Source organism: Lemur catta, chromosome 17 (genome assembly GCF_020740605.2).
Source record: "Lemur catta isolate mLemCat1 chromosome 17, mLemCat1.pri, whole genome shotgun sequence".
Taxonomy (NCBI): domain Eukaryota; kingdom Metazoa; phylum Chordata; class Mammalia; order Primates; family Lemuridae; genus Lemur; species Lemur catta.
The window spans coordinates 5,140,023-5,152,322 of record NC_059144.1 but is presented as its reverse complement, the minus strand read 5'-3'; the positions used below and the strand labels follow the sequence as shown (position 1 = coordinate 5,152,322).

General features: G+C 49.4%; 1 protein-coding gene across 1 annotated transcript in view; it reads left to right on the top strand.

The window, feature by feature from the left end:
• The window catches only part of RNF212 (ring finger protein 212), a 38,562-nt gene extending 26,719 nt beyond the window's left edge, over positions 1-11,843 (top strand). The window contains exons 9-11 of the mRNA XM_045528408.1: positions 4,520-4,583; positions 9,043-9,112; positions 11,633-11,843. Of these exons, the coding sequence (XP_045384364.1) occupies positions 4,520-4,583; positions 9,043-9,112; positions 11,633-11,843 (345 nt within the window). The remainder of the gene's footprint in view (positions 1-4,519; positions 4,584-9,042; positions 9,113-11,632) is intronic.
• Positions 11,844-12,300: the final 457 nt, after the last annotated feature.

The window sequence follows — 12,300 nt, the reverse complement described above, 5'->3', positions numbered from 1 at the left end:
GAAGTAAACGGGCATGGCTGTGTTCCAGTGAAACTTTATTAACAAAAATAGGATGTGGGCCACAGTCTGCCAACCCCTGTGCTACAGCAGAATGCAAATTTTCAAGAAAAATATTGAAAACTAGTGTACCTCCTGAAACTCCTTGTCACACTGGAGTGGATGTATGTAGAGGCTTCTTTAGAGAAAGCGGCTTTGCACCCCAAGTGGGGTAGAGTAAGGGGGTTTCTAGTAAGTCCAGGCTGAGCAGAGGTTCTGGGAGACCACTCAGATGCCTGTGTGGACTGGGTTCCTACTGTCTGGTGAACACCCCACACCTACTTGGGGCCCCCCAGGAAGGAGTGTCATCTAGGGTGATCTTGGTGGCATTCCTGCCCCAAAGGCTCGTTGAAGGAGAGGGCCATAGCACAGGAGTCTCTCAGGGTGGACTCGAGAAGCACAGGCCAGCGCAGCTAGCAGCCAGGCGAGGAGGGGCCATGCCTCCCATGGGGACGCCTGGGCACAGCCTGGACCAGCCTGTCTCTTCCCTCTTCTTCCTGCCTCACTGCACCAGGCCTGGGGCCCTGGAGCTGCTGGTGATGGAGGAGGTGAGGGGAAGTCTGCCTTCCCCTGGAGAGGGTGTCAGACTGGGCCAGATGATTTCAGGCTGTTAACCTTGGATGAGCACAGGACTTTCTACTGCGTATGGTTGACCAGTGTTAGTGGAGATTTTTTTAAAAGGTAAAATCGTGACTCACAAACATAAACACCTCTTGCATACTTTTTTATTGATAATATGCCCTTGCTATTTTTTAAATTTTTTAATTGATATTTATTGTACATATTTCTGGCATCCATGTAAATGTTTGCTACTTGTTACTATGTAACAGTCACGTCAGGGTATGGGGTGTCCATCACCTTGAGTGTTTATCATTTCTATGTGTTGGTATTATTTCAAGTTCATTGACTTTAACTCATGAGTTAATGAGGGACACCAGTAAAATGTGAAAACTAGTTTGAAGGAGAATCCAAGAGCAAACACACGTGTGGGCGGCCAGGACTGCGGCCCTACGGCTGATGGAGGCACAGCCTTCCCACGTAGCGGGACCGAGCCCACCACAGCCCATGGACAAAAACATGGGTGCCAATGTCTTCTGCAGCTCACAGCTGGAAGACAGTGCCAGGACAAGGAAAGACACAGGCCCCGTAGGATCTTTCACACTTTTTTCTGACATCAGGAGTGACCTGAGCTTTACCAAGTGTTTATTCTCTGGCAGGAAAACCCTCCGCTAGGTAAGGTATGAACAGACCAAGGGGGACAAGGTAGCACGTTTCGACTGCATCCCATGGGCCGAGCCCACACGTGGTGCCCATCACACACAACTGGGCAGGTGTTGGGGTGACACGGAGTCCCAGCGGGGGAGAGCTCAGGGCGTCCCTCTGCCATCTTTACGGAAATGCCTGTGAAGGCATCGTGGGAGGAGAGGATTTGAAAGGCCTGCTGCTGCTCCTCTTGGTGTTCTGGGCTAACTTAAAGGGGCAGTGTGGGGGTCTTGTTTTTCCCGTGAATTCCAAGCTTGCCGTGTGGAGGCCTCCACTCTGGAAGGCACACTCCCCAGAATGGCAGCCTGATGTTTGGGACACCTCCCTGAGGCCTCTTGGCTGTCTGGTGTCGTTCCCAGAACTGTCCAGGCCGGGTCTGGGCCTGCTTTCTGCCGGGCAGTCACAGGAGAAACGTGCGCCTGGTCCGGTCTACACTGTCGGGATCTGAGTGCAGCGAGCGCAGCTGCCGACATCCGAGTCCTCGCTGGCAGCTCCCAGGCGTGCTCCAGGCTTGGCATGTCTCATCCCGGGAAGCCTAGTGGAAGCCAAGAGGCCGTGAAGCATGGCAGGTGCTCACCACGGTGTCTGACCAGCCCCTCCCCAGCGCCCACCCTGGGCCTCTGTCGCAGGCCAGAAGCCTGGGCATTCCGGCCTTTTAAGATTCTTTTTGCTTCAGCAATTACTAGACTTCCCCCTAAACAGAGGACTCAATAACTGACCCAACAAACAAAAATCCTTTCTCTTTTTTGTTTCTGAGACCGAGTCTCACTGTGTTGCCCGGGCTAGAGTGCCGTGGCATCAGCCCAGCTCACAGCAACCTCAAACTCCTGGGCTCAAACAATCCTTCTGCCTCAGCCTCCCAAGTAGCTGGGACTACAGGCATGTGCCACCATGCCTGGCTAATTTTTTCTGTATATTTTTAGTTGTCCAGCTATAATTTCTTTCTATTTTTAGTAGACAAGGGGTCTCGTTCTTGCTCAGGCTGGTCTCGAACTCCTGAGCTCAAACAATCCTCCTGCCTCAACCTCCCAGAGTGTTAGGATTACAGGCGTGAGCCAATGCACCCAGCAAAAATCCTTTCTTATTAGATGCTAGATGCATTAGTAATTTTGTCCTTAGTGTGTGGTGATAATTTTCTCTGTTGAAGTTTCAAATAATGTATCATAAAGTTCATGAGAACCTCGAGCCTGGTGGTGAGATGAGGCTCAAAGGGACAGGGGGAATAGCATCTGCCTTGGCGGGCAGTGGGGGCTCTGGTCCTGACGGTGCCCAGGCCTGCTGGAGACACCATGGTGCACAGTGAACCATGGGCACCTGGGCAGGTGGCCTGGGAGGACACTACAGATTACTCCAGATGGAGCACAGCTCCAAGGGGAGGTGATGTTGGGATTCTTAAGATGCACTACACACTGAAGGTATCATAGCTGATGGAAGGATCCAGAAAGGAAGGGATCAGAGCACTCCTGGCAGGTGAGAAGTACCTGGAGCCTGCCCTGATGAGGCAGAGGCTGCGATTTCCCAGGGTTCTGTCTGGTTGGGGTGTGAGTGCAGCCATCAGCTTGGGTGGATGGGAGCATGCTGAGTGCATGGCTCTGTGGGAGAGCTGGCCTGCGGGCAGCACAGAGGGCCATTGAAGCTGAAGGGCTGGTCCCTCCACGGCTGTAGTCTTGCCAGCAAGCGAGAGTGGAGGACAGGCAAGGCGGGGTTGAGGGTGCCCCTGGAGTGAGGCCTGCCCTGCACTGATGGAGAGGCCGAGGACACGGGCTTCTGTGATGGGTCAGAAGTGCCTGTGGATCAAAGGGTCTGTGTGGTGGGTGTGCCAGTGTGCGGGAGCCAGGAAGATGGGTAGCTATGTCTCAGTAGGGTACAGCCGGTGACAGCAGAGCCTTGGGACTCACAGGTGAGGGGAGGGGCCTGGCAGCTGGAGGAGGGACCCCAGGAAGGAGGCTGCACATAGCACCCTGCTAACACCCCCAGGTAACACCAAGCAGCAGGAGTGGCCTCCACTACCAGCCTCCTGGGCTAACAGCCTTGGCTCTCAGCTTCCTATGCGTCAGGCAGAGAGGTGGCAGCACCTGCGGTTGTTGGGTTGGGGGGAGGCTGGCACATTGGGGCCTGGCACACACAGCTCCATGAGTGTTGCCTCCACCCTGTCTGGCAGCACCTGGATTTCAAGGTGACAAAGTTATGCACCCAAGATGAGGATTTCCCCAGGATTTTACATTTTCCAATGTCAGCCGAGACCTTTGTTTACTTTTGTCTCTCCTAAAATTCTTAAAAACACTTAGTGATGTCCTTGATCCATTCACTGTTTTAGGTCCTGGTGGATCAGAGCTCCCACCCACTCCTGCCAGCCTCATGGGGCCAGCATTCCAGCAGGCAGGAGCTGGAGGTAAACACAGAACCATGCCAGCCAGGAATTTGTCAGAGGGTGATAAAGACTAAGGAGACAGCCGGGCGCGGTGGCTCAAGCCTGTAATCCTAGCACTCTGGGAGGCCAAGGCACGTGGATCGCTCAAGGTCAGGAGTTCGAGACCAGCCTGAGCAAGAGCGAGACCCCATCTCTACTAAAAATAAAAAGAAATTATCTGGCCAACTAAAAATATATATAGAAAAAATTAGCTGGGCGTGGTGGCGCATGCCTGTAGTCCCAGCTACCCGGGAGGCTGAGGCAGGAGGATTGCTTAAGCCCAGCAGTTTGAGGTTGCTGTGAGCTAGGCTGACGCCACGGCACTCACTCTAGCCTGGGCAACAGAGCAAGACTCTGTCTCAAAAAAAAAAAAAAAAACCTAAGGAGACAGAGCTCCCAGAAATATGTTCTTAATAAACAATGAGGCAAGGTACATGGCTCACACCTATAATCCCAGCACTTTGGGACACCAAGGAAGGAACATTGTTTGAGCCCAGGAATTTGAGACCAGCCTGGGCAATGTAGTGAAACCCCATCTCCACAAAAAAAATTTTTTTAAATTAGCCAGGTGCGGTGGTGCGCACCTGTAGTCCGAGCTACTCAGGAGGCCAAGGTAGGAGGATTGCTTTAGCCTAGCAGTTTGAGGTTATAGTGAGCTATGATGATGCCACTGCACTCCAGCCTGGGTGACAGAGCAAGACCCTGTCTCTAAAAAAAAAAAAAAAAAGGTAAAAAAGAAATAATGAGATTCTGAATCTCATAAATGGCAGTTTGGGAGTTTTATCAGTTATTTTCTTTTTGCATACTTAGCCTGAGGTAGCAGCTGGCCCTGCAAGGATCTCGTTGATTAGTCCACCCCAAGCTGGACGCATGGGTAAGTAAAAGTGCCTGTAACCTCACTCCAGATCGATCCATACATGGGTTAAAATATGTTCCCTGAAAAGTCACGTTGAATCAAAGCCATCAGAATTGCCCAGGTGAGTGTTGTCCTTCAACCAAGTCAGCACGGGACTATACACTCACCAAAATGGTGCAGCTGTTGAATCTTTCAGGGAGAAGCTCTTGTGCTTACTACTGAACGAGTCTCAGAAGAAAACTGGTTCCTTTGCATTCTGTCTCCCCTTGGTTTTAAACAAAAACAGTGTTACTGGGTTTGCTTACTGGTACTTGGCTTTGGATTGCTGGTCTGTTTCCAAAGCAAGCCCCCAACCCTGCTCTGGTTCTGCCCTTCTCCACCTTGGCCTGGAAGGTCCCCTGTCATTGGCTCTCGCCCCTGTGCCCAGCGCTCCCGTGAATCACAAGGCCTCTGGCTCACCCCTCCTCACTAGGAGAAGCGGCTCTGGAGCCTCTAGCCTTGTCTCGCGTGCTGGCTGTGGGAGTGGGGAGCCCTGAGAAGAACCCCCTGCTCTGCCCTGTATGTGGGGCATATACATTGAACACCTTGACCTCAGACTGTGCAGGCTGTCTTCCCGACACTGTGCCAGCCACACTTTCCCACAGCTGCTTTCTGTTCCATGCCATGGACTGGCTGTGCCTAACCTCGCTGTCCCCATGTGTGTTATGGTTCAGAGGTTCACCGTTTTTGTGCATAGACTTTTGTCTTCACTGGATTCTCCTATTAGCGTACATTTCTAGAAGGCCACAGGAAACACATGAACTCTCGTAGCTTGCAATGTATGTGGATAAGTTAAAAAAGGGCCACCCTCTTTCCCTTCTGCTAGCAGGCTGAGAGTGCCCCGGATATCCTTGTCAGCAGCACCATGTCTGTTGTGCCACCTTTCTGCCAGTCTGAAAGGAAAGGTCATCATTTTGATTTTCATTTCTGTTACTGTTAATGATTCCAAGTGTTTTTATTCCTTACTTATGTTTTGCTAGGAATTATCTGTTTTGCCGTTTGTCCTTTATGTTTATGAAATCTTCAATATGAAGGATTTGACATTTTATCCAATTTGCTTTGTAATTTTGTATTTAACTTTGGAGTTTTAGAACCTTAATATTTTTATGTGCTCAAATCTATTATCCTTTTTATTTCATGGTTTTCATGGTTAGGTAGGTTTTTTAACATGCCTAAATCACTCAGTTTAGTTTTTTTTTTTTTTTTCTTGTAGACTTTATTTTTTTAGAACAGTTTTAGGTTCGCATTAAAATAGAGAAGAAACTACAGAGATTTCCCAGATCCCCCCATCCCCACACATGCACAGCCTCCTCCACTGTCAACACCTCCCACCAGAGGGGTCCATTTGTTAAAACTGATAAACCCACATTGATACATCATTATCACTCAGAGCTCACAATTTACATTAGGGCTCTCTCTTGGTGTGGTACATTCTGGAGGCTTGAACAAATACATGATGACATGTGTCTACTATTGCAGTATCATACAGAGCAGTGTCACTGCCCTAAAAACCCCCTGTTCATCCCTTCTCCCACTCTCTCCCAGCCCTTGGCAACCACTGATCTTTTACTGTCTCCATACTTTCGCCTTTTCCAGAATGTCATATAGTTAGAGTCATGCAGTCTGTAGCTTTTTCAGATTGGCGCCTTTCACTTAGTACTATGCACTTAAGCTTCCTCCATGTCTCTTCATGGCTTGCCTAGCTCATGTTTTAGTTGCTGAATAATAATATTCCATTGTCTGGATATATCCTAGTTTATTTACCTAGTCACCTACTGAAGGGCATTGTGGTTGCTTCTGAGTTTTTGCAATTATGAGTGAAGCTGCTGTAGATGTCCATGGGCAGGTTTTTGTGTGCACATGTTTTCACCTCCTTTGGGTAAATACTAAGGAGTGTGATTGCTGGATCATATGGTGAGAGTGTGTTTAGTGTTGAAAGAAATTGCCAAACTGTCTTCCAAAGAGGCTATGGCCTTTTGCATTCCCACCCGCAGGAACTGAGAGCTCCTGTTGCTCCACACTCTCACCAGCGTGTGGCTTTGTCTGTGCTGTGGATCTGGGCCATTCTAATAGGTGTGTAGTGGTATCTCGCTGTTGGAATTTGCATCTTGCTGATAACACATGATTCTGAGCATCTTTCTGTGCGTTTATTTGTCATCTGTGTATCTTCTTTGCCGAATTGTCTGCTCAGGTCTTTGGCCTATTTTTTTAATCAGGTTGTTTGTTATTGTTGAGTTGTAAGAGTTCTGTGTGTATTTTATCAGGTGTCTTTGGCAAATATTTTCTCCAGTCTGTGGCTTGTCTTCTCATTCTCTTGACATTGTCTTTCACAGAGCAGAATTTTTCTAGTTTTTAATGTTTACCTTTTTCCAAGTTCTTTGGAGTTTATCTTGAGGTATATTCTAGGCTGACTATCCAACTTATTTTTTTAAATAATGTATTTTGGAAATAGTAAGAACACACAGAAAAATTGTAAGAACGGTGCGAAAAACTCCTCTGTCTCCCTCACCCAGATTCCCCAGCTATTAACATTTTGCCAGATTTGCTCCCTGCCCGTTGCCATCGGTGCTTCCCTGAACCACCAAGAGCATGTTCCAGACACGGTGCCCCAGTGCCCCTGAGAGAACGAGAGCACTCTTCTGCGGACCACCCACAGCTCATGCCTGGCGTCCATGGCGGCAGCTCTCTGTCCCAGCAGCCGTCCCCACAGTCTCTTTTCTTCTCCAGTCCGGATTCCCATGTAGGACAAGCTGCGTCTATTTGTAACGTCTCTTCATCTCCTTCGGACTGGCCATTCCCTCATATTTCCCGTTTCTTGTCCTCAATAGTTTTAAAGAATATAGACATTAAATTCTGAAGGGTGACCCATACCTGGGTCATCTGGTGTTTCCCTGTGAGAACAGACCGCCCTCTCTTGGCAGGAAGGCCCCAGAAATGCTACTGCTCTTCTCAGCACATCACATCAGGGCACACGAAGTTGGCCTGATCTACCTCAGAGATATTAACTGTGGTCACCTGGTCCCTCCATGAGGACATTAACCTCAGTTACCTGACCACACTGGCATCTACCAGGTTTCTCCACTACAGTCATTACGTCCCCCATAACGGATGCATATCTTACGGAGAGACAGTCCGCGATGACATGGGTACTCCTTTTCTCTTCAGGCTTCACCCCAGCAATATCAACCGCCTCAAACTCCTGGGCTCAAGCGATCCTCCTGCCTCAGCCTCCCAAGTAGCTGGGACCACAGGCGCCACCACCACAGCTGGCTAATTTTTAAATGTTTTGTAGAGACAGCGTCTCGCTCTTGCTCAGGCTGCCTCGAACTCCTGAGCTCAAGGGCTCCTCCCACCTTGGCCTCCCAGGGTGGTAGGATTACAGGTGTGAGCCACCGCACCCGGCCATAAAACACAGAAAATTTAAAGACAAGATCCCCACGGCCTCCCTGGTTCTCAGCCATTTTCAGTGCCTTCTGGGGGTCACCTGCAGACTGAGGAGCATTGTGGTGCTGCCAGCAGGCAGTGTCCTCCCTCAGTCCCCACCACCCAGGGGCAGAGAAAAACTCCCATCAGGGATGCAGAGGCTGCCTTTTGCTCAGGGCCTTTGGCCCCACAGACCAGCACCCCCTAACATTCCATGATGTGCAGGGCACCGGCCAGTCCGAGAGTTCAGGGGAGTGCACGGCTCAGGCTCCCCCACCAGGTGGGTTTCCCAGCAGGGTCAATTTGACCATGCGTGGTGTTGCCCCAGAACAGAGTTGTCATACCCCCTTTTCATGTTACCAGGGAAATGGAGGGAGTGAAACTCAGGTCAGACTCCCATGTAGAAGGAGCCAAAGAACTTCTGGAAGTACATTTGCTCTTCCAGCAGTTCCCAGAGTAACAGCAGTCAAGACTTCAGCATGTGGAGGGAAGTCAAGTCTCCAGACATCTGGGGAGTGCTCCTGTGCACCGGCACGCACTGTGTGCCCACAGCTGCCTGGTGCACAGGCAGGCCCTCCCCGGCTGGGCCCCCGGGCCGGCAGAGGTAGAAGCCATAGCCTAAGAGCTCTTGTGTGAGGCTAAAAGTCAGCCAGACTGACCAGTCCTGGTTTCCAGGTCTTGATGTTAAACTGCCAATTTTTTCAGATGGTTTAAATATTCTCTATGTTGCAAAGGTGCAAAAAGGTAAAAAGATTAATATGTAAAACATTGGCACTCCCCTCATGTGGATGCTTCTGTGGAGTTGGGAAGAACTCTCTCAGGGGGATCGTTGTGGATGCTTAGAGTTGTGTAGCAGCCAGAGAACTCGCTCTGTGCGTTTATGCGGTTCAACCCGTTACTAATGGGGAGAGAGTGACAGCTACCGGGAAACATAGCAGGTTTGTTTGGTCTTCTTCTTCCAAGTGCTGTGATGTGTTAACATAAACAACACATGTTCTGTTCCCTCCCACCACAGGCAGCATCTCCTACCGAGGTCCCCAGAACCTCGGCCTGACGCCAAGTCAAAGCTCGGCAAAGGCTCTCAGGTAGTGTCCTGTGTGTGACTTCTTAACAATATGTAAAAAGGAAAATATAAACAATGTAAAACTTACTCATAATCTAACTCACTAGAAATAACTATTGTTAAAATGCTACTTTATTGCTTTCTAATCCTATTTTTACATGTTTTGAGTGAGGTTATATTGTATATATCACTGTATATATTTTGTTTTTTTGAAGCTAAAACATAACTTAGGCATTTGTCCTGTTGCTAAAATTCTAAAAGAACCATGGAATGGCTGCATGATATTTTATCACAGGAATAGACAGAGGTCGGCCAGTGTTTTCTGTAAAGGGCAGTTAGTAAATATCTTTGGCTTTTTGAACAACTACTCAGCACTGTCTTTGTATTGAGAAGGAGTGGTGGGCAGTGTGTCAACAGAGGGGCGTGGCTTGTGCCCAGTGAAACTGCATCTACCACGGCAGGGGCTGGAGGTGGCCATGGCTGTGGTTTGCCAGCCCCTGGACAGACCCTAGTTCACCTCACCTGCTTCTCCTTAGGCCTTTAGGCAGCCCCCACTCTCTGTTGTGGAGTTAAGCACACACCGATGTCTCCGTACACAGAGCTCATTATCAAAGTGTTGAAAGGTCAGGTGGTCTCTCTAAAAGGCAGACTCTCCCTGTTGGCCCCTTACTCAGAGTCCTTGAACAGTTTCCGATGCGTGTGGTCAAGTCTGCCCTTGGCCACCCACAAGCCTCCAGCATCCTCTCACACACCTCCAGCTCCCCCAACCTGCCATGCTGTGTATGCTGCCCCTCACATCTGGAGGCCATCCCAGCATCTGCCTGGCGAGGCTCCTGCAGTAGGACCTGTGAAACCCCCCAAATATCTGCCCCACCTCATCCACTTGCCTGCTTTCATGTCCCCTAGGGCAGGGTGTATGTTGTCACTACACCCCCACCCCACTCTCTGCCTCTCCTCTGGCCACTGCATGGACAGACAGACAGTGCAAGCAGGGCGGGTCTTGGCAAGGCAAAGAAAATGAGCTTGGTTGTATGCAAAGCTGTCTGAGATGTTTTAAAATGTACCCGTGGTTGGCCTGGTATGGTGGCTCACACCTGTAATCCCAGCACTTTGGGAGGCTGAGGCAGGAGGATCACTTGAAGTCAGGAGTTTGAGACCAGTCTGAGCAACATAGCGAGACCCCCCTTCTCTGCAAAAAATTGTTTTAAAATTAGCCAGGCATGATGGTGCATGCCTGTAGTCCCAGCTACTTGGGAGGCTGAGGCAGAAGGATTGCTCAAGCCCAGGAGTTCAAGGCTGCAGTGAGCTATGATCATGCTACTGCACTCCAGCCCAGGTGACAGAGCAAGACTCTGTCTCAAAAAAAAAAAAAAAACAGTACCCGGTTTTCTTGTAATCAGGTGCAGTAGGGTGACAGCACAGAGACCACTGCCTTGAAAGGAGAGTTTATTACAGTTCCCAAGAGAGGCAGAGGGAGCCAGGGGAATGAGGAGGCACCATACTGTTTCTGCAGAAGCTTGGGCAGCACAGGTAACCTAGGGTGGGCCAGTTTGAATAATTTCCATTGACTCTGGGCTATGGGGCCTGTCCCCTATTGTGCTATATGTATAGGCCTGGGGAACATTGGCTTGGGGTGTGAGAGTTGATAAGGAAGTGGTTGAGGATTTGGGCTTTGGATTGGTGGTTTTGCATATGAAAGGCCTGCACACAGACAGGTGGTCCACCATCTCTAGGAATTCCTGGCTCAGGGAGGAGCAGTGTCTCCAAGACTAGCAAGGCCCCAAGATGTCAAGCCATTATAAAATACAGATAATCAAAAAACAGTCTAATATAGTAGAGAAATCCAATTGACAAGTAAAACCACAGCCCTGGGTGGAGCCTGCAGGCTGGTGTGGGCTGGACCCAAGATTCAGGAGTCGTCACCTGGAGGGCATGGCCAAAGCGTGAGGATGAGTAGACTTGCCACGGGAGCTTCCAGACCGTCAGAGTCCTCAGGGTAGGACCTGAAAGGACCCCGAGGTTAAGGGATGACCAGAGGGCAAGCTGCAGGCTGGGACTGAGGAGGACCACATGGGGCCACATGGTGAGAAGGTGCTGGACTCACTCAGCAAGCCAGAGGGTTGGGGACTGGGTAGAACAGTGGCCACGGCCTATGGGCCCCGGGCTGAAGTCGGTCTTGGCAGTGCAGGCGATCACGAGACCCTGGACTCCTGCCCCTGTTGTTTCTGCTTAGCTTATTAATGTTGACCCTGGGAAAAGCTATGGATTGTACCTCTTAACTGTTGTCAACACCGCACAAAGGAGGGGTCCAGTGGGGAGTGCAGTACTGGTAACAGGCAGGCATCTCCGCCCAGAGAAGGCCTCCGGAAGAGAGTCTGCCTGGCAGGGGCACGGACGGGCCTTGCTCAGCCCGGGCACTCAGAAGGTGCTTCCGAATCAACAGACAGCCTTGAAAACTGTAAAACAGCACAGAATAATGCAGTTACCATGTCACTAAGGACATTTAAAGCATTCATGATTTCGTGTTTGTTGAATTTATCAGGGTTCCACCGCTGCAGATCCCCTACAAGGGACTGTCACAAAGTCCAGCATCTCAGTTTCCAGGTAGTGTGGGAAGAGGGGGCTCTCCCAGCCTCAGAAGCTCCCAGGCCGGGCCACCCTCCCAAGCCCCGGCCCCCAGGCCGCCAATCAGCATCTCGGGCCTGCTGCAGAGGCAGTATTTAGGCAAGTGCTCAGCCAACTTTGAAAAGTAAATGCCTGTCTTGGATAAAATTTTTAACTGTGTGTGACAAGGGCAGACACAAAACTTTAAATATTCTTGAGAATTGTATTTCTTTAGTAGTTTAGAAATTCAATAATTCTCATTTTTATATTTGTTATAGATTTTTAAATTATGACTTAAATATATTAATAACACTTTATAAAAGGATTTGTAGGATATCTGAATTTTAAAATATATATATTTAAAGTAATGAACTCTTTTCCCCCAACTTATTTTTTTTATTTGGCATTTGCATTCTTGATTTCTTCAACAGTATAAAATTCTGAAGTCATTTCAAAGACAAAGTTAACGTCTTTTTATTATGACCCTCGATGCTTCCTGTAGGACCTGCTTACCTTGGGGGATTTACACACGAAAGATGATCTTTTGGTCTTCTAGTTCCTCAGCCAGCCCACCAGGATGGATATGTTAGGCAGCAAATGCAATTG